Source organism: Rattus rattus, chromosome 11 (genome assembly GCF_011064425.1).
Source record: "Rattus rattus isolate New Zealand chromosome 11, Rrattus_CSIRO_v1, whole genome shotgun sequence".
Lineage (NCBI taxonomy): Eukaryota > Metazoa > Chordata > Mammalia > Rodentia > Muridae > Rattus > Rattus rattus.
The window spans coordinates 95,086,996-95,110,230 of record NC_046164.1 but is presented as its reverse complement, the minus strand read 5'-3'; the positions used below and the strand labels follow the sequence as shown (position 1 = coordinate 95,110,230).

The following is a 23,235-nucleotide window of genomic DNA, read 5'->3' as shown; positions in this document are numbered from 1 at the left end:
TGATTTCTCTGTGCTGCTTGCTTACTAAATCAAGAGTCTAAGAATAAATATAAGCTTGTATTTTTCTTCTAATTCTTTATGTGTTCTGTTCCTTCATTATGTTTAACCTGTATTTCCCTCATGCACAATTACCAGTCCTGAGGACTTTATGTGATCATTTCTTTAGCTGGGTCTAGTGGTATGTACCTTGATCCCAGCACCCAGGAGGCAGAAGCAGGTAGACTATTGTGTGTTTGAGCTCAGTCTGCATAGAGAGTTCCAGGACCAGGGCTGCATGGCTGCATAGTGAGACCTTGTTTCTAAAATAATTAATAATAATAACAACAATAATAAAGAACAGTGATAATTTCTTTACCAAACTGTACCATGTGCTTAGTATTGGATGGCTTTGTTTCTTTTGCTAAAGTGACATGCATTGCAGATTTCATATTCCAACTTGTTTTGTCTGCTGTGGCAGATTAGATACTGTTTGGTAGTTGAGACCGTGTGTCTGAGACAAGAGCTTTTTTTTTTCTTTTTTTTTTTTGGAGCTAGGGACCGAACCCAGGGCCTTGCGGTTTGCTAGGCAAGCGCTCTACCACTCTCTTTGCGAGACAAGAGCTTTTTATGGTCAGTTATTTAGATGCAATATGCCTTTGGGATCATGAATGAGCTGTGGTCCCTGGTAGTCTAGTGCAGTACATTGAGCCCAAGTTTGGAGTCTTGTTATTTTGAGACTCCCCTGCCCTTTTGCATAAACTTTGCTTTTTTGTTCAGTGTTGAAAATTTTTGGAAAAAAATTTGTGGCAATATGTCTACGATCAAATGTGTTCCTGAATACACATAGCAGGTGTTTAGTGATACTCTGTGCTAATGATATTAGAGATGTAATTATATAGTAACTCACTGAGTTTATATGATCGAAAGAGAATTATGGTTGTAACAATGCAGTGAACCAGTGTTCATGTAAATTTATACTATTTGGTTATCTCTCCTTTTAAACCTTTTCAATTAGACTCCTCAAGGAAGTACATGGTAATAAGTAGCAAGTGTATGTCCTACTTTTATGCCCAAGAAAGGTCCCCTGAGGCTCCTGCAGTGTTCAGCTACTACATATCCATTTTAAATGTCTCCTTGGCGCCGTGCTGTCCTAGCACTGGTTTTTCTTGATTCATTATTTTTCTGCTATCATGTCTTACATTAGAGTTTTATTTGCCCTGAAGCGTTCTTTCCTCCACACAGCAGTCAAAAGAGCTGGCTTCAGAAGACGGGAACTGCAGAACTAACTACTTTGGCAGATGACAAGTATTTTGCAACTTAGTAAGTTTAAGTAATCTCTACCTCTCAAATATATATTTATTTTCCACAAGAACATGATTGGCAGCATGCTGCTGGAGTGATTTCTGTTCTGCATGTCACTGTGGAAAGCGATACTTGTGATGTCCACTGCTGGAAGGAGGTGAGGGAAGCCGGCCTTCAAGTGGGCTCAGGGATGGAGCAGGAAGAGGGGCCTCTTACCTGCACTCACGGCCTCAATGTCTGTGCCCTCTCCACCTCGTCCTCAGATGGAGTGCCACCTTAGCATTCCGTCACACTGTTGATCTAGTCATGGAGCCTAGATGTTTGGGTTACAAAATGGTTTTGTGTGGCAACAGAAGCTGACTGTATTGTATAATTGAAATAAACAGCATAATGTTAAAGGTATTTAAAAATGAGTGAAAATTTAAATTATGGTTGTCGTTTATTCTGTTAATTTTGAGGCATTATTTTCAAGATCCTGATCAGCACAGATCTTTTGTTCTGGTCCAGGGTGCTTCTGAAATTCTTTCCTTTCCTACTTCAAAACAGCGATTTCTGTGCTAATATAATATTTGGGTGGAACAAGCTCAGTCTTGATTACTTCCTCCAGGCAGAGTTTTCATACCAGGAAATTAGCAGCATTCTTCTCTCACTGGTAGCATTCTTGAGTAAGATGCAAGATGTTTTAAAAGTGTTTAAAAACCTGTATAGGTTTAAAGATGCCAAGGCTCTTGGAGGTTAAAGGGAGGCACTAATTTGGTCTCTTTCTTCCCTTCCCATCTAGTTACACTGTAGATTTTATTTATTCCATTTATTTAGTCTTTGATTTTTTATGGTTTTCCTGGCAAATCATTGAATTTTGAGAAAAAAGGATGAATACCCCACACTTGGCTGTTTCTCCCCCTCTCTCCATTGATGCAAAGCCCCACTTAAGTTGAGGATTCACAGGATTGTGCCGTGTCTGTGTGGGAGGCTAGTTGTGGCCCCCGGCCGTTTTCTCTCTATGTGCGTTACTTGTATGCACTTCGGCTTCTTGCTGCCTCCTTTCCCAGATGCTGTGGCTCCTCCCTGACCCCGTATCTGCTGTTACTGGGCGCACTGACCCTGCGAGTTCCCCATGGGAAATCCAAAGGGTGAGCTGGTTTGTCCTTGGCATCGGTGCTCTCTACAAAGCTCATGTTGCCAGTACCACAATACCATTATCTTAATATTTCAAATCTAAAAACATATGTAGCACATAGCAAACATGTAATGTACACATATGTATATATGTATACACACATATATACGTGTATATATATACACGTATATATGTACTACTCCAGTGTGTGCTGCTGCCAAGAATGTCTTCTACCCTCCATTTTGTTATTAGGAGAAAGCTGTGGCATGTTTATTCCTATTGAATTGACTTAAAATGGAATTTCAAGTGTTGTTTGTTTTTAGTATGTAATTAATCTGTAAACTTTTGTCTTGTAATAACTTACAGTCTTTATGCAACTAGGCAGATTAATCAGCCTTGTCTTTGCCCTCATTGCTATAAATTATTGTTATTGGCATCTGAATAAACTGAAGTGGGGAATCGGGTTCTTATTTTGTAGTGTAGTCCACAAGTTGGTGACAACTAATACTCAGTGTCAAAGGGAGTGTACCTGCTTTGTCACATCCGTGTTTAACACAATGAATGTCAGCCCATTATGTGTCCTAACTCAAATGTCCTCTCTGTGCATGGCCTTCGTATAAGGATGCCTTTCCTTCACAAACCGCCAGTTCTGTTTACTACTTACTCATTAAGTTGTCCCTATGCAGGAGACACCAGCATCTGGTTTCCGCAGGGTAGGTACAGATACTGAGGTATCCTCTGCTTCATCAACTGCCTTTGATTTTGATACAAGAAGGAAATAAATTTAGGATCATTTCAAAAATTACTGTAGCCTGCTGTCCTTCTTACCCCTTCTTTGCTTGCCTGCCTCCCATCCCCTCCCCTCCCTCCCTCCGTCCTGCGTGTATTGTGTATGGTGCATGCATGCAAGAGTGTAGGTATGTGGGCCTCTGTAGTCCCATGCATAAGCCCACACAGGACCCAAGAGTGCCTTTCCTTTCTCCTCTGACTTGGGACAGGGGCTCTAAATGACTGGGAGTTGACCCTTTGGCTAGCCCAGCTAGCCAGTGAGCTCTTGGAATCTGCCTATCTCCACACTCCAAAGCTAGGAGTACAGGCCTGGGCAAGCATTCTTGTTTTCTTTCGGTGCTGGGGATTCCTACTTACGTTCTCATGCTTGTCTCACTACACTAACCTACCAATGGAGCCACCTTCCTAGTTCTCTTTCCTACTCATTTCAATTGATCTATCATTTTATACCTTTCCACCTATATCTACCACTGACTTCTGGGGCATGGAATCCTTTTCATCAAACTACCATATGCACTCGTGCGCTCCAGCAGAGCACTGGTGGAGCCCACAGAGCCTCTGGAGCAAGCCTGAGCGGATTCCAAGTTTGCCTTCACTAGTAGACGGCTGTGTGGCTTCCGTTCCACAGTGTAGTCCTGGGGTTGCCACAGAGAACTAGGAGGATAAAATGAGTTGAGATATGCATGTTTAGAACAAGGTTTAGTGTTACTCACCACCACCACCATCTCCTCCTCCTCTTCCTCTCTTCTCTTCCCCTCCCCCTCCTTGCCCATCATCATCATCATCATCATCGTCATCGTCATCGTCATCGTCATTGTCATTGTCATCATCATGAAACTATTGAGATTCTGTGCTTCTCTTGAAGACCCATGGGACATTTTAGAACTTCTCTGAGGTTTCTCATAGCTCTGCTGTTTAGGCAGAATTGGGTCCCGCTTTTAAGTTACCACATTTTTCATTTTTCCTCTTTAGTCCATGGAACGTTGTGTCTCTTTAACAGAACACGTGTTTCTTGATGGTTGTAATTATATCCTGGTTCTGTGAAGGTGAAGTGAGGGTAAGGGAAGTTTCTATTAAGTCTAAAATTACTTTGTATTATTACCCATATGAATAATGTGGGAAATATTTTAGCCACTCCTAATGTTAGAGGAGCTAAAGAGTCTTTTCATCTGTTAAAAGTTGTTCTAAATTTTTCACACTTGTTGTTTTCCAGAGGTTTATTGAAATGAGCATTTCTTTTACAGTTTCTATAATATGCTTAGTTTAATATATAACATGTCTAGTATGAATTTCTAAGCAAGTATTGGAAAGTTGTATAAATTTATTTTAATACTTGCAAAATGTGAGTTTTTCCAGAGTCCCACTAGCTTTCTCCTAAATGTCCAAATTGATGAGGTCCTATAGTTTTTTTTTTTTAAGGCATCAATAGTGTATGTTACTTGTCCCTGCTACTAAACTAGGAAGAAATCCAGGAAGTGTATTTTAACTATCCTGATTTTTAACATGTGCTTGGATTGTCTATCATGTTATACAGATCAACACACTGTATGAATAATAATGTAGCTTTATACAGTTTATGTATAAGTAACTGTACCTCATATGATAGTCACTATATGCCGTTTACCTTGCACATTCCACTGTAGTCTGTGTATGTCTAGGGTATATAAAATATTCACTTCATATATTAAAATGTATGTACTTGTACTCAGTAACCACATAACATACCTACTTCTCCTAAAACTTATGACTTAGAAGATGTTCATATACTAAATAATTCTTAGTATGCTCAGAGCTGTAACCAAACATATGTTATTGAACACCCAAATATAGATAGTCTCCTTATTACAGTTCTCAATGTGATGACATAGTAAATTCAGGAAAAGAAGTATATTTTTCTTTTTCTAGAGCTTGTTTCTGTACGGCTAACCAAATACATGAGGATGTGTTTAATCTAATGGACCATATCTCAAATATTATTTTTAAAGGGGTTTGGATTATAATTGACAATAGAGAATAGTTAATTGGCACCCCCTTTCCCCTAATTACTTTGAACAGGACAGAGATTTCCTCCGCTGTCAGATGTCTTTCTGCTTGACTGAACTGCACCTGTGGTCTCTGAAAAGCACCTTACACATTGCGGGTAAGTGAGCTCTGCTGTTAGGGCTCGTCGGTGGGCCTCAGTCTGTGCACTCTCACCAGTGCTGCCAGAGCTGGGCCTGGAGTTACCCTGTAGACTTGCAGTCTTCTCACCCTTAGGGAAAAGCTGGGTAAATGAGAAAATTTCCCTTAAATATCCATATTAACTTACTTTTTGGCTTGAGTTATGAAATAAATCTTACTAGCCTTATAACTCATCCTAAAGAGTCATACCTTCAATTTTTTAATCGGGTTTATTCAACTGGTATATGGTCAGACAATTTTGCAGGCTAGTTCATGAAGACATTTCTGTCTGATATTAAAAACATAACAAACATATTCCTGAGATGTGTATTTATGTTCTTTGTGTTTTGTATGTATTTCTTGAGTGGAAATAATGGAATTTTGCTTTAACAATGTTTATTAACATTATAGGTTAAGATATATTTTATTAGAAAACAACTAGCTTTCTACTTTAGTTATCCAGATTAATTTTTATTTTTAGAAATATATTTTTATTTGCATTACTTTTATATCTTGTAAAGTACTATTTTTTAATATCGAATGCTTGATAACATGAATATCATGTTTCAGTTTTTCCTTAAGGTATATAGAGATGGAATTTCTAGTTTAAAATTTGATACATATTTGCTTCTTCCCAAAACTCTTTTAAAATAAGATTAACTGAGTTAAAATAAAGATGCATAAATGCACAGGACCCGACATTAGGACAAGGACACCTGCAATCCGACACCTTTTGGAAAATAGAAGCCTGAAGGAATTAGCAGAGCTAAAAATCTGAGTATCATTTGCCTGGAGAAGAGAACTCCAGTGACAGCCATTGTAGATGAAAACTTTGGAAGGGTGCAGAAACTTGAGGAGCATGTAGTACAGAGATGAGGACAGGCACCAGGCTCTCAGCCAAGGGGATGCACGCCTGCAGAAAGTAATGAGACACCTCCGTGATGTGGAAATACTTAATTAAGGAGGCTCGTACCCTAGGACAGCAGAGCCACGGGAGGAAGACCTGCTGAAGTGCATGCAGAAGACCCGAGGCTGACATGCGGGTGGGCGAGGTCCTCTTCATCACCCGCGCTCCCAAGGATGTTTTCTGACCTCTGTCTATTTGCCAAGAAAGAGGGAGCTTGGGAACAGGATCCTTTCCCAGGGTAGCTGCATGACCTGAAAGAAAACATCTGCACTGATGTTCTAGTGGTCTTGGGCGAATCACTGTGGCCCTGGCTACTCAGTGGAGCGTCCTCAGTGAAACCTGTCTGGAGGGCATCAGTGGATGTCCTGAGCATCGTGTCAGAGAGCTGGGGAATCATCAGACACCTGAATGTTTCTGCAGGAAAGAAGACAAGTAATGAAAAGAAGACAGGCGAAAGGATTTCTGAAGAAACAAAGATGAAGTAGAAAAGGGAAAGAAAATACACAAATCTAAGCAAAGGGCTGAATTCATGAAGCAGAAACCAAATACAGACGCTAAGAAATGCCAAACCAATCTTTTGAAAATTGAACGTGTGTCACAAGAAACAAACTTTAACATTAAAAGTGAAAAACTATCTCAGAAAAAAACTATCTGCCTTTTCATGTGCAGATGCTTCTTTGGACAGAAGGAATCTCATTGCTTCCACGACTGCAGTTAACCAGTAAATCCCTCCTCGGTACTATTCTTCCATTTGTGTCTACTCTGTATGTGGACGCCTCCCTCCACGTGACCCTAGCACAGGCAGATGAGCTCCGTGTCTCGCTCATCTGCACACCAGGCTGCTCTTCCCAGTGTGTTCTCTGTGTCTGCAGAGGCTCCAACAGACTGCATCCTCTGCTTACTGCATCCACATCTTCCTCTCCCAGCCCTGGTCCTTCTTGGACAGGTCTTCCTATGTGGATCCCCTGCTTACGTTCAGTCCCACTTAGCCAGGTACAGTAAGGCCAGATTTGTGCATGGAATTCAGAGTCCTTGAGGATCTTCCTGGTTCTATGTTAGAGTTGTAAATATATTGGTGTAGGAAATGATGTTATAATTATAAGCTGTGGTGTCCTAATAGGAAATATTGCTTGTATATATAACGTCTGCAGTTCTTAACTCATAGCTTTAAATAACAAGAAACTTAAAATTGAAGTGTAACATATGTACTGAAAAGTGTACAGATTGGGAATATGCTGCGAACTATCAAAAAGTGAGCACACTCGTGAAATCACTACTGAGCCTAACACGTATTGTAAGTACTCGAGGGGCCACTGTCTCCTAGTCAATCTTTGTTAGATGTTTTCCATCTAACTGACATCCAGTTGCATTCTTTAAAATCATGTCTTAATTTCACGATCAATGAAAATGCATCTTTAGTATGTGAGTATTAAGCATTGAGCATATCAGGTACACATGACTGTTACCTGTTTGTAGACTTAATTAGAGCCGTTTTACTAAGTGTTTTCCCTTGGATTTGCCTTTCAGTTTGATGAAGTTTGGAGGCACGGTCACTAGGGGGCAGCCTGTGCTGCTGCACTTCATGAGAGACAGTTGTGGTTTCCTTATGTTAGTGACTGAGAACTACTTTTGCATGGGAGAAAACAAGTGTTACTTCAATAAAGGAGATATTTTATTATTCATAGACACGGGAAAATTATTCTGCTCTCTTGTTTAAATTGCAAGAACAGAATCCCTTGGTTAAACCAATCTCAACATCTGCGTGTCTCACTTGTCTCTTACCTAGCCCAGCAGAGCGTCTGAATTTGAATAGGTTTGGAAGCCTTTTGACTCTAAACAAGTTTCGGATAATAATTTATCCACAGCTCTCGGTAATCCCCCCTTTCTCCTTGCAGATTTCCTCCCAAATGCTATAGGATAGGAACTAGACTTCTGAGCTAAACTGGAGAAAAAGCAAGCCGCAGCTCGGAATCCAACAGCTAGGGCATTTTCTCCCATCCACTGACTTCATTTGGCATTGCTTAGTGGCAGTTCCTTTTGGTAGCGCCCTGTGAAAAATATCAGAGGAAGTGTGAAAGAGAAAACTTGGTCTTCCTTGATTTCAGTTCTTTACTAATCTTCCCCATGCCATTCTAGTTCTGTGTGGTTCCTTATGCCATTCTGATTTTCTCATTAGATCGATAAACTTTCCAGTTTCTGCATATCCCTAGAATAGATGAACCCATGTCCAGATGCTTTTGAGCTATTTTATTTCTAGTAACATAAGGAGGCTGTTTCTGCTCCTTTCCCCAGAATCCCCTCTGATATAGAATGATTTGGCTTCATACTCTCCAGAACTTTTACCATAATTTAATGTTCTTTCTTTTTCTCTATAGATAGAGACATCGGCGTCTACCAGTACTATGACAAGAAAGATCTACCAGGTAAAGTACTTACCTATTCTACTTAACTGGCTTTATAAATGAGATATTCCAAGAAATAGAATAGAACATTAACAACTCTGTGTTTGCAAGCTTTAGATAAATCCCAAACTTTTAAGAGCAGTCGCTTCAGGTTTTTTAAAGAGAAAAATGCTAAGGTTGATATCTGATCAATCAAAAATAAAGCAATACTGAGAAAGTGCTGTAGAAGGACGTGGAATTTTCATTTTGTTGCTGATCAGGCTGATAACAGGACAGTCTATTCACATTATTTATTGGTGCCCCAGCAGAGGGCATTGTTAATGCATTGGTCCCCATGATGCTGGCCTCCCGGATCCTCACCTGATATCTGAAATAGACATTTCTGAGTGAATGATCAATTTTCTTTATCTGATTAATCCTGTTAATCCCAGAAGTTTTATGATGGGCCAAAAGGTCTGCCTAGCTAGAGTTACTTCCTGTGCTGTTCTTGGTTGGAGTGGAGGCTGTGTGGGCGCCCTGTGTGCTTAGCATGGCGGTTAATAGGCTGACTTCAGAGCTCCGATGACAGATGCATCAGCCTCTCTTCTGGGCTCGGTTGCAGCTCCCTTTCCTGTCTGATGAGATTGGAAGCTCAGGATGTTGGCCCACCTGTTGTGCTGCGGCATAAGCCTCTCCCTGCACAGTAAGGAGATGGCTGTCAGACATGCAAGCAGACATTATGACATCCCTCTCAACTGTCTTTTTAAAGCTTAGCATCCTGTATTAATCTCATGCCTGCAACAACCCATTGTCTGTGCACCCATTAAAAATACAAGATACTTTAATAAAAACAAATCCCACCTCTTTTCATCTTTCCTTTGCTACAGTATCAGCAGCAGAGCATGGTAACTTAGAAGAAAAACAAAGGCTGGCAGAATGTAAGTTACCTTATGTATATATTTAAATTATTGGAAAAATAGAGAGTATTATGCTACCACTGAACTGTTTTCTGCACAAATTGTAAATGCTACTTTGTCCACATTTCTTATAATTACTAATTTTTATTGTTTCTATATCAAACTCAACCATAATAATTGTATGTTAGGCTTTTCTAACTTAAATCATTAAAATATTTACTATGTAAAATTTTGGTAAGATGTATGCTTGTGTAAACACAAACTTAAAATTAAATGTATTTGCATTTAATATTTTTAAATAAATTATTTTTATCTAAAATATTTAGTTGGCTAATAAAAATATAAATGTTCAAGTTATGCAACATCATGACTTGATTAATCAATCACGCAAGTTCTGTAGTAAAATTTATATATCTGTCACCTCATTTTTGTGTGACAAAATGATTATAAATCATGCCTAAATTCTGGTAACAATTATTCATATTTTGCCTAAAGTGTTAACATATTTTACTAATTTTTAACATTTTATATTATTATTATTATATGTGTGTATATATGTATGTGCATGACTATGTGTTCTTATGTATTCTGTAGCATGTGTGTAAAAATCAGAGGAGAATTGATTTTCTCCTTCCACCATATTGGTCCCAAGAATTGAACTCAGGTTGTCAGTCTTTGCAGTGGGCACTTGTACCTTCTGGGCCAACTGGCCAATCCTGTTGTGCTTATTTGTAATAAAGTGAGGTTTGTTATATCAGCATTTTGTTTAGTAGTTGTTAGTACCAAAGGTACAAGTATGTTGTATGTATGACTATATCACGATGTGGGTTTAATGACTTAAAGCTAATGTAATTTAAAGTTTTATTTGGAATATGGCTAGATCTGAAAAGCCCTCCCTCTTTCCTTATTTTAAGTGATTAAACTGACATTTAGTTTTTAGAATACTGCATTAGTATCTGCAACACATATCTTAAAATTTATACATATGTTATTCACATCAGAATTATGTTTATAGAGCCAAATTAATTTGCTGAAATAAGATACATAGCAATTTCTACTTTTAAATTTAAATATCTATATATGCTATATATTATTTGTATGTGCACACATGACATGTGCATTTATATGTACAGTTCTCTTTAGAATTATTAAATATGAGACTATAAGGATTAATTCATATTTTCAATGAGTTTGCTATGCTATCAGTATTATCTGTGTATCATGTACTCATGTGTATGTGGAGGATGCTGGAGATGGGCCCAGGGCTTCACACACATGGCAGGTGCCTTATCGCTGATTTAGACCCCTGCCCCAATTTTGTTAATTTTTAAAATATATTTAGTTTTAGGTTCACTTTGTACCTTTCCTAAATAACCTTTCAATTGAAATTATCTAAAACAAATTAAAGGCATATTGTTAATGAATTCTGGCATAGATTTTAGAATATCTTATTTTCCATTTTATTGAAAGTGGATTTTTTTCCACATGATGGACCCTGATTACTGCTGCTTCTCTTCTCGCTCCTCCTGGTTCCTCCCACCACCCCTCCCACATGGATCCATTCCCCTTCTGTCTTTTATTAGAAAGCAAGCAGGCTTCTAAGGGGCAATAATAAAAGAAAACACAATAAGATAATATATAATAAGGTAAAACAAAAGCTAGCACATTGGAATTGGACAAACCAAACCAAACAGAAGCAAAAGAACCCAAGAGAAGTCACAAGAATCAGAGACTCACTTATCACACACCCGGGAATCCCATAAACACACTGAATTAGAAACCATGAAGTATGCTCAGAGGACCCAGTACAGACCTGGGCAGGCCCTGTGCATGCGTGCACCTTAGTCTCTGCGTTCATGTGACCTTGGACTATGACGACTTAGAGGGCCTTGTTTTCTTGTTGTCCTGCATCCCCGATGGCTCTTAGACTTCTTCACCTCCTCTTCCGCTGGGTTCCTGGGCCCTGAGCAGGGATTTGATGGAGACACCCCCATTTAGGCTAAGTGTTTCAGAGTCTCTCGCTGTCTGCCTAATGTCTGGCTGTGGGTGTCTGTGTCTGTCCCTGCCTGCTGGAGGAGGAAGCTTCTGTGATGATGGCTGAACGAGGCACTGATTTCTAAGTTTAGCAGAATGTCATTAGGAGTGCTTTGTTTGTTCCCTTTTGTAAGGACAGTAGTATTTAGCTGTCTCCTCCTTCCTTGAGGTGTCTGGTCTAAGGTTCTTGGTCATCTAATCCTTGGCAGCAGTGAGTTCCATCTCCTGGAGTGGACCAGGTCAGATCACTGGCTGGCCACTCCCCCAGCTTCGTGTCTCCCTTGTGCACCAGCCTGTCTTTCAGGCAGGACACTCTTGTAGATTAAAGGTTTGTAGCTGAGCTGGTGTTTATGGTTGAGAGAAATATTTCAAAGAGCATCTCTATTTTTTGTTTGTTTGTTATTGATATTTTGAGACAGTGTTAATCTGTGTAGCCCTGGCTGTCCTGGAACTTGTTCTGTAGACCAGGTTGGTCTCAAACTCATAGAGATCCACCTGCCTCTGCCTCCCAAGTGCCAGGATTAAAGGCGTGCACCACCACTGCCTGACGTAATACCTATTCTTAAACTTGCATTCCCCTTTTAAGAACTGAAGTCGTTAGTGCTTTGGCCACATCTAAGGTAATTTCCTGTCCATTGCTTTATGCTCTGCCTCCTCCCTCACCACATTTAACTTCCCCATCAGAGCTTTCAGGTCGGACTTGGCCACTTGCATGAGCTGGAATGTCTTTTGGGTTGAACTTGACTATTTTTACACACAAAAAAAACCCAAAAAACTACTTAAACTATAAAGATGATTTAAACTATAAAATGCTAGACCCTTGGCCTACGGAAGCATCTGAAGGGTCTCTGAGTCCTGTTGGTTGTCATCACAGAATTATAATCAGGGAGATTAGTTTGTGGCAAAAATCCTGTTTCTGTAACCAAACCTTTTGAAGACTGTCATTTAGTGATAGAGCTGAAGTCTACTTCCTCTCAGTTACAGGGTGTCTTGTTTTAATCCTCCAAGCCACACTGCTGAGCAGAGGTTCCTTATTTAAACCATCTTTAACTAACTGTTGTGTATGTTTTATTTGCCAGCACGAGATTATCCTTGGACACTCAAAAATAGACGCCCCGAAAAACTTCGAGATTCACTGAAAGAGTTGGAGGTATCTTTCAAAAGCTTTCAAAGATGGGAACAAACAACTCTGTTTTAAAACATCTTTCAGCAGACGTAATTTTATAAAGGCCAGCTCTTGTGGTGATGATGGCTGTGCTTTTGTCTAGAGAGCGCTTCCTTCCACACACTTGGGTCTTTGTGTGGCTGGGCGATTGCCAATCAGAAGCACTTTAACTGACAGTGACAGCGCGTGTAGCCAACTGCACTCTCTCTCTGTTGTCCTTCAGGAGCTGATGCAAAACAGTCAGTGTGTGCTGAGCCAATGGAAGAGCAAACGCATCTGTCAGGTAAAGCGCTTTGGCAATCGGTGGCACCAGAGGAGAGCTACGTAATAATTGATATTCTTGTGTTATGATCGATAGTGGAAAAAACTTTTCAGGAGTGGACATTTTGTGGTTTGAATTTTAGTCATTCTAAAGTAAACGTTAGACAGACTGATACAGGCCACCAAGCCGCTCATTAGCTGGTGTGTGGTGTTGGCATACCACAGACACAAATGCCAATCTCTGCAGGGCATGATGCTCACTTGGGGCTATCTGGGTGTGATATTAAATATTCACGGGCACGTTTTTATTAAGTGACCCCACCACCACAGGACAAGCATTTCAGCATGGTATTTTATAAACATTTATGAATAGAACGTTTATGGAAATGGATAAGCAAATAAGACTGAAACCTAATTGAACAGATTTAGCCTTGCATTTTGACCCTCTAAGCTATATGTGTTAATGTGATAGACACTAGTCATATGTGGCTATTTTAAAATAAAATTAAAATCTCAATCCCTCAGTTACAGCTCTCCCCAGTTTAAGTGCCTGGCAGTCAAGGATGCAGATATAGACCATTTCCACGGCAACAGGTTCTATGGGACAGCCTTGTGCTCAGTGGGCCTAGATTTAGAACATTACCAGGACAGCATAACTAACGTGCAGTGACTGTAGGATAAGGGATACTTGTCTTCTTAGCTTTGCTAGTATACATAAGATACCATGTGCTCGGGAAAATATGCTGGCTTTTGAAAACAAGGATAATTAAGTCATCTGTATGTGTACAGTGTATCACCACTGCCAATAATTATAATTTATTTTTAGGATCAAACTGTTTCAATTTTTATTTTTTGTGCTTTCCATTACAATGTTTTAAATGTGTGAGCATTCTTTTTTTATCTTTATTAAATGGGGTATTTCTTATTTACATTTTTCCATCTTTATTAAATGGGGTATTTCTTATTTACATCTCAACTGTTATTCCCTGTCCCGGTTTCCAGGCCAACATCCCCCTAACCTTCTCCATATAGAAGGGGAAGCCCTTCTATATGGGTGTTCCCCTCCCCATCCTCCCCCCATTACCGCCTTCTCCCCAAGAATCCTGTTCACTAGGGGTTCAGTCTTGGCAGGACCCAGGGCTTCCCCTTCCACTGGTGCTCTTACTAGGATATTCATTGCTACCTATGCAGTTGGAGCCCAGGGTCAGTCCATGTATAGTCTTTAGGTAGTGGCTTAGTCCCTGGAAGCTCTGGTTGCTTGGCATTGTTGTTCATATGGAGGCTCAAGCCCCTTCAAGCTCTTTCAGTCCTTTCTCTAATTCCTTCAACGGGGGTCCTGTTCTCAGTTCAGTGGTTTGCTGCTGGCATTCGCCTCTGTATTTGCTGTATTCTGGCTGTGTCTCTCAGGAGCGAGCTACATCCGGTTCCTGTCAGCCTGCACTTCTTTGCTTCATCCATCTTATCTAGTTTGATGGCTGTATATTTATGGGCCACATGTGGGGCAGGCTCTGAATGGGCGTTCCTTCAGCCTCTGTTCTAAACCTTGCCTCCCTATCCCCTCCTAAGGGTATTCTTGTTCCCCTTTTAAAGAAGGAGTGAAGAAATTCCCATTTTGGTCATCCTTCTTGAGTTTCATGTGTTCTAGGCATCTAGAGTAATTCAAGCATTTGGGCTAATAGCCACTTATCAATGAGTGCATACCATGTGTGTTTTTCTGTGATTGGGTTACCTCACTCAGGATGATATTTTCCAGTTCCATCCATTTGCCTATGAATTTCATAAAGTCATTGTTTTTGATAGCTGAGTAGTATTCCATTGTGTAGATGTACCACATTTTCTGTATCCATTCCTCTGTTGAAGGGCATCTGGGTTCTTTCCAGCTTCTGGCTATTATAAGTAAGGCTGCTATGAATATAGTGGAACATGTGTCTTTATTATATGTTGGGGCATCTTTTGCATATATGCCCAAGAGAGGTATAGCTGGGTCCTCAAGAAGTGCAATGTCCAATTTTCTGAGGAACCTCCAGACTGATTTCCAGAATGGTTGTACAATGGGTGCAATCCCACCAACAATGGAGGAGTGTTCCTCTTTCTCCACATCCTCACATCTGTTGTTACCTGAATTTTTGATCTTAGCCATTCTGACTGGTGTGAGGCGGAATCTCAGGGTTGTTTTGATTTGCATTTCCCTTATGACTAAAGATGTTGAACATTTCTTTAGGTGCTTCTCAGCCATTCGGCATTCCTCAGCTGTGAATTCTTTGTTTAGCTCTGAACCCCATTTTTAATAGGGTTATTTGTCTCCCTGCGGTCTAACTTTGTGAGTTCTTTGTATATATTGGATATAAGCCCTCTATCAGATGTAGGATTGCTAAAGATCTTTTCCCAATCTGTTGGTTGCCGTTTTGTCCTAACAACAGTGTCCTTTGCCTTACAGAAGCTTTGCAGTTTTATGAGATCCCATTTGTCAATTCTTGATCTTAGAGCATAAGCCATTGGTGTTTGGTTCAGGAAGTTTCCTCCAGTGCCCATGTGTTCGAGATGCTTCCCCACTTTTCTTCTATTAGTTGGAGTGTATCTGGTTTGATGTGGAGTATGTGTGAACATTCTTGTGTATAAGTTAGGCCCATTGGTCTATCCAGAAACCTCCTAACATCTTATTCATAGTAATTATAAACATAACTTAATAGTCTTTTATTTTATTTGATTCTAATTTTTCTCTTAGAACATTTCATTGTTGTCTCTCTTTAGTAATGGCGGTTAACTGTTACCTTGTCATCTGGCATCAATTCCTACTTTCTAGACTTTTTACAAGGCTGAGTGAATATTTTCAGAACCATAACACTTGTAAATTTCTCCTTAGAATACTTTTCAAAAGGATAACATTGTTTAAAGTCATAACTAATTTGCATAGGAATATGTGATGAGACCTTCAAGCTTGAATATCAGATGTGCTCCAGTAAGTTTCAGACTTAGCTCAGTTTAAAGTTGGAGTTCCTAATGCCATTGCTCACTGCAAAAACAGGCTCAAAATTACTTGACTGGAGGGCAGGCCTCCCACCTACATTAGGATGTGTGCCTCCTGGTGTCCACCTTCACCATCATGTGGGGTGAGCTAGAACATGTCAGGTCTTTAAAAACGCAGTATAGCATCCCAGTTAGACAATCGTTTCTACATAGATTTCAGTGCTTTTTAATGACCAAGTTTTTGTGTGTGGTTCCCGTGTTACAGGAAGGATATCTTTTATTATTGAGTACATTCAACTCAGAAAAGGTCTTTTAAATGATAGAATGTATGCAAACATTGCTTTTCTCATTTATAATAGAAGCGTCCGTGGCTCTGGCTGGTGGACTAGGGAGTCTGCTTTTGGCAGTTCTAGTGGGATTTACCTAATTTTATTTTCTGTTTTATTTTTATTTCTATGATGGGTAAAACTTTTCTAAAATAAACTTTACTCTCAGCACATTCTTGATATATTGTCAGGAGATACCGTCCTCTGTGCTCACAGGGCTAACTCATGGGCCCTTACACAGGGCCCTTACATCCTTAGGGCCTTTGGGAGACTTCCTAACATTACCTGTCAGGCAAGAGTTTCACTGCATCTTTAAAACATGTGTAGGAGTTCCATTTCTCAAGATCTCTGGTATCATAGCAGGGTAAAAATGATTTGGTGTTCAAGCTAGAATTTCAGTTTAAGGGAAGGGTCTGCTAGCCCTTTCCTTACATTTTTATGAGGGTGTGTAAAATTGCTCTTGGTCATAATGCAGTTTAAGCTCTTTCATCAGTCCCTCTGTGTTCCAAAACATCACACGCTTAAATTCTATTAGCGCCTTCCCTGAATGTTCAGTGCTAACATGGCAGCAGTTAACCATGCAGATCGTATTACTCTTAGAAAACAGGTTTCTGAAGTGTGTGCATGCATGCATGTATGCGTGTGTGATGTAGTGTGAGAGACATAGACAGACTTGTGTGCAGGTGCACAGCGTGTGGATGCCAGGAAGACGTTGGACGCCTTCCTCTTCCACCTTCCCCATTTTGAGGCAGTGTCCCTCACTGAGTCGTAATCTCACTGTGTGGCTCTATTGCTTTTCCCACAGGCCCCAGGGATCTGCCTGCCACTCTTCTGCCTGACCCCCTTTCCACACACACTTGTGTTGAGCTTCCCAGCATACATGGCCATGCTTGGCTTTGAAGTATTAAAAGCTATAGATACAATTTAGAATTTTGATTTTAACAACTAGCAAATATACTCTTGTTTTGTCTTCTTAAACAATCATCAAAATAAATTAGTTATCTCATGTTTGACCTTCTTAAGCCACTCAGATAAACTTTTTAAAGGGAGGAAAATAGTTTGAAGTGACGAGGGCTGTGCTCTGGTCCTCTTGCTTTCACAGCAAGCGGTCCTAAGGAATGAGACATAGCCCCAGTCCCATTCCTGGACCCTCTTAATGCTATAACGTTTGGATTCTCAGTCTTTGAATGTTTTTTAAAGAAGTGATAAAATTGGATTTATGGAATTCAATTTAGTTGAAATCTCTTTTTAAAAAATCTTTAGAAGGTCCACTTGTTTAGAAATCTTTGAAGAGACTACTGCGGTATAAAGGATTAACAAGAATGCAATCTGAACTTGGATCTTCATGTCAAGTAAGGAGGATTTACAGGTTGTCATTACTAAGGCTTAGTTTATAGTATTGATCCAATGACCTATAAATTGTAACATATAAAATAATTTTCTCCACTTACAAATTCAGAACATGGTCCACATCTAGAGTCACTTACTGTGTAAGTTTGCAGAGCACTGTGCACGTGGAGCGTCACTAGTGTATACGTTTGGGGACTTTAACATTGTCCTTGGAGCTTTTTTATTCATGCTATCCCATCCTAGCATGAGATTATTAAAATCTGTAAGATATAAGTGAGAACGTTGATTCAGCGACTAGTCAACATGCTTGGTTTTGTTTTCTTAATCAACAGAATATATTCAATAGTTTCCTGTTTTGACTTTCTTAAACCATTTATAGAAACATTTTTAATGAAAAGCTAGTTTCAGTTGAATACTATTAGATAGTTCATCTCCCTGGTGGAATGTTAAATCCATAAAGTATTGAGCTATGGTCATGGTCGTATCAATAGGTTACCTTGTAATTAGTTGAAAATATTTTCATTAAGCATAGGTATGACCTTTCACACTGATTTTTGGATTAAAGTGATTGACACACACATATACACACATATAATCTGTGTATACAAATAAATACATACAATGTACTGAGTCCCTTGTTGTTGTTAATGTGTATGTGGTTTGAAGGCTGACCACTGTGCATTGGACAACCAATATGGTGCCTCAACCTTTCTTAAAGGCTAGTTTTCCTTTTTCCAGCAGTCATCCATTGCCTAAGGGGAGGGATCCTGTGAAATTATCCCCCTTCTTTCTGTATTAACATGTCTATTGATACAACATGTCCTTCCAGTCTTGTTTTTATGCAGCTATTTCTGAAAGTGTTTACAAGCAGACTTCCTAGTACTCTGTGCTTTAGAATTTTTTCATCTCCTTTTCTGCAATGTCCCCTGGGTCACAGATGCGGATGCTGTGATGTAGATATATTTATCGGGGCTGGGCTGCTGTAATCTGTTGATCCCCTTCTGGGATGGTCTCCATTTATTCAAAGAGAGACTTCTTTGATGGGGGTAGCAACTACATTTATATATGGGCAGACTTACTTTTTCTTTTTATTGTATGTAAAATTAACTTGATTTCTTCATAAAATAGTGAAATATAATCCACGAGGTTATCAGTATCAACAACAGTGTTTTACGTGCAATCAATCTACCATGTTCATTGCCTGCCACTGTGGCAGAGATGCTAGAGTTTAGACGGAAAGGAAGAAGTCCAGGTAATCCATGACTAATAAGTGCTACACTGTGTACACCAGGAGAAGCCGGAGAAGCCAGAGACTGCAGAATACAGCCTACAGTGTTAACAGTTTACAGAGAAGTTATAATTTTACCAGACCTAAATAGGAGTATAAAATTTGGGAAGCCTGAAAAGACAAAAATGGGGATAAGTGGGAGTATCTAAATCGTAATGAGGAAGTGGGTCCATTTGGGAAAATGGCAGTTTTAAGAATAGAGTAATTGCTTTGAAAGGCAGCTTGGTGCTTCCTTAGAGACTTTGAGTATTACAATGAGATATTGGCACTATGTCCTGTAACACTGTAAATGCTTTTATATCAGAGAAGAGAAGGGTTGGCCTGGCTGGGGGATGTAAGATAACCCGTGAGCCAGGAGGCATGGCATGGTCTCAAAGGGTGTGTCCAACAGTGCACAGGGATAGAGCTGAGAGCCATCGGGAGATTTCGAATGACAAGGTAAATGTTTAGTTTGCCCCTGTTTTATTTGAAATGAGCAGAGGTCATCTAATCATGCTATCATTTGGAAATGGGGAACTGGAGTGTATGGTTGGATTTGAATTTTTTGGAGCAGAGAGCAGAAGGCCTGAGTTAAAAACCATACAATCGTACTTACATAAGGGCTAGAGGATATCTTGAGAGAAAATCTGAGAACCAACGACCATCTATTTAGTAGATAAGGAAAAAAAAAAAACAACCCAGCAGCAAAATAGGAAGAAACAGCAGTCAGGATAGTGAGGAACTGTGGAAAGTGTGTTTTTGTAGAGATCAAAGGGGGGAATCAGAGGGTCTGAAGACAGATGACGGGACCATTTCTTGTTTGGTTGTTGCTGGTGTAAAGCTCAGGGTAGTGATTACGTGTCTAGTGGATGTTGTGAGTGGTCAACAGTGAACTTGTCTTTCACTGTTACTGACTACTGAAAAGACCACATGATTGTTTTCATTGCTTTCTAATTTCATACATGCATAAAGAATGTGTTTTAGGCAAATCAGTTTATCTCCTGTCTCCCTTACCACTTTCCCTTTCAAATTCATGTGCCCTATGTTTTTAAATCCCATTGTGTTCACTTAGTGCTACCAATATGTGCATGAGTATAGGGCTGTCCACTGCAGCATGGTGTCCCCTTAGGGACCATACACCAGAAGAAAACTGACTCTCCTCTTGGCCTTTCATTGCCAAGAGCTCTTCAGCTGGGTTGAGGCCTTGTGACCTCTTTCTGATCCAGGCTGGGGCTTTGTCTGGCTTGATCTTTCATAGATCTTAGGCACTGCATTCATGTGTGTGGAGCCTCTGCAGTGTCCAGAGAACACTGCTCATGGCAGTCATCTCTTGCCTGCCTCTTCCTCAGCGACCCATGACCCATTAGAAGAAAAGTATGAATAACTGTCCATTTAGCATTGAGCATTTACAATCACTTAGTCTCTGAACCTAGACTCATGGTAGGTCATAAGAATTCCATATGCATTTGAAAAACAAAACTAATGATTAAAGCATTGGGTGTTACATTTTTATATAATACCTAAAACTCAGGGCTGGCCGCTGATTGAAATTCTAGGCTAAGACTTTGTAACGGGTTCTGATTTCAGCTGGGCGCTGCAGGAAGTCAAGGGAGGCACTCGGCAGAGATGTGCTGTCTTTAGGTATTTCAGATGATAGAGGGTTGGGGATTTAGCTCAGTGGTAGAGCGCTTACCTAGCAAGCGCAAGGCCCCAGTCCCCAGCTCAAAAAAAAAAAAAAAAAAAAAAAAAAAAAAGCCTTTTTGAAAAGATTTCTCTAGAGGTGTTTGAATGCTTCTTTAAAAAGTTCTGTGTGATAGATGCATGATACAGATGTATATGTCTGATTATCGATCTCTTTTAAACCACACTAAGATTGTTTGTTTGTTGTAGCGTTGGTCTTGTTTCCTATTATGATACACAAGAGGATATTGCAACCTAGAACCCTTTTGGGGTCAGTGAGACTTAGCCAGTAGGCAGCCACTTGGAACTGTTATCATTCTCTTGCTTACAAAGTAATACATAAGTAGCATCTTTTAATTAGAGAAAAAAAAAACCCAGACATGTTTAAGTTGGGTTATTTGTAAAACATAGAAAAGTGGACATAAACCATCCAATCCAATGAATTAGTATTGCTAACTATTTGATCTTTGATGTTTTTCCTTCAGTTAAATGTGTATAAATATTTAATTCATTTAATATTATACATAGCACATATAAATATTTAAGCTTATAGTAATAGGTTCTCCATATAACTATACATTCTTTTTTATAACACAAAGTACCTGGACCCCATGATAAACCAGTGAATTAGAGTCATTACCAGGACTGTGTCTGCCTATCTAGTCCCTTTCCTTTTAGCTTTCTCAGTCTCTTCCCAGATAAACTTAGATCTTTCCTTTTTTTAATGGAGTCTCACTATGTAGTCCAGGCTGGTCTTGAGTCTGTGTGGTAGGGTGGGAGCCTTGCCTCCACCTCCTCACTGGCTGGACTGCAGGCATGTGCCACTGTTTGTATTTTCTCCATTTTACTAACGAGGAAACAGATACACAGTCATTGTACAATTGGTGGATCACCAGCATTTAAATCGGCATTGTAGCTTTAAGCTTGTGCTTTTAGCTGCACAGGCACCATAGTCCTTTTCAGCAGAGCAGACAAATCCACATAAAGATACCCCCATCACTGTGAGATACGGAACACTCATTGCTCTTCCAATTAAACACAGTCAACTAGAACTGTGTCATTATTCTCACTCTTTCTTTGACTGTCATTAAATGATAGCGAAGTAAGTTTTTAAAGCTGTCCCTTATGAGGGCAAAGAAAAGAGCATGGCCGTGGTATTGAGAGATACCCATTAGCTTTGAAAACTAAGTGGCCATATGAGACAAGGCTTTGCTGAAATCAGTGGCTGTACCAGAATATGTCATTAGGAGATAAACAATTTGTGTTCTAGAACTTTAAAAGGTATAGGTTTATAAAGCAAGGAGGATATACAACAGTGTAAGACAGAGAATAAGAGACGGTGCTGAATGCTGCGTAAGGAACAAATGAGATAGGTGAAGTTTTTTTGTATAGGGAAACCAAATGCTTTCTGTGTTTTAAGGCTTTGGGCATAATAAACAAAAGTAAGGGGGGTGTCTTAGTTACTTATGGATTGCTGGGACAACACACCCTGACCACGACAACTTACAGAAGAAAGCATTTAACGTAGGGGATCATGGTTCCACAGGGCAGTTGAGTCCTTAACCATCGTGGAGGGGAACATGGCAGCAGTTTTACCAGAGCAGTAGCTGAGAATTTACACATTGAGACTACAGCCCCAAGGCAGGGAGACAGGGAGCTAACCGAGAATGGCATGGCATTTGAAACCTCAAAGCCCATTCTCAGTGACCAGAACCTCCAACAACATCACACTTCTTCCCAAACAGTTCCATCACCTGTGGACACAGAGGTCAAGTATGCAAGCCTGTGGGGAGCAGTTTCCCTCAGCCACCACACAGGGCTTGACTAAAAGTAAGAGAATTGAGAAAGGATCCAGAGGGTGAGACTTGCCTTACCTCCCTCCCGTGCCTAACATCTGAGGTTCACTCACACCTTATTTGTTTATAGACCCTTTGTTGTGTGTATGTGCACATGCGTGCGCACACGCTTGCGTGCGTGTGTGCGTGTGCGTGTGTGCGTGTGCGTGTGTGTGTGCGTGTGCATGTGTGTGTGTGTGTGTGTGTGTGTGTGTGTGTAATGGATTGCATTTCCCAAAGCCAAATGTATCAATACTGATATCTGGTAGTTTTCTCTGAAAAGGAGACATATTAAGTAATATTTTTACAGTAAAGCTTAACTGAGTAAGTAGCCATGCAAACCACCCTCTCACCAGTTCTAAATATAGCCACAGAGAGATCACAACTGAAAAATATTTGTGAATGAGGACTATAAATCTGAGACTAAAACACAGGTAACAGAAAGAATTGGAGGCGTGCAATTAATAGAACTAAATTTACAAAATTAATAGCCATAGAGATTAGTGAAGTGATTCCATTCTTGAAATAATAATATAATTCTGCATAAAAAACAAAAACAAAAAAGGGTAATTAGGGCGTGGGGAGGTGGCTCAGTGGTTAGGAACACTTGCAGCTCTTTTCTAGAGTCCAAGTCAGGTGGCTCACAACTGCCTGTACCTCCAGCTCCAGATGATTCGCTGCCTTCTTCTGGCTTCCATGAGTGCTTGCACACATTTGACAGGTACTCATATAGACACATACAATTACACATCAATAAAAGTACAAATAAAGGTAAATAAAAATAATGAAAGCATAGGG

General features: G+C 39.9%; 1 protein-coding gene across 1 annotated transcript in view; it reads left to right on the top strand.

Moving 5' to 3' along the window:
- The window catches only part of Wdpcp (WD repeat containing planar cell polarity effector), a 225,911-nt gene that overhangs the window by 5,943 nt on the left and 196,733 nt on the right, over nucleotides 1–23,235 (top strand). The window contains exons 2-6 of the mRNA XM_032916336.1: nucleotides 5,243–5,327; nucleotides 8,630–8,677; nucleotides 9,523–9,573; nucleotides 12,666–12,736; nucleotides 12,975–13,034. Of these exons, the coding sequence (XP_032772227.1) occupies nucleotides 5,243–5,327; nucleotides 8,630–8,677; nucleotides 9,523–9,573; nucleotides 12,666–12,736; nucleotides 12,975–13,034 (315 nt within the window). The remainder of the gene's footprint in view (nucleotides 1–5,242; nucleotides 5,328–8,629; nucleotides 8,678–9,522; nucleotides 9,574–12,665; nucleotides 12,737–12,974; nucleotides 13,035–23,235) is intronic.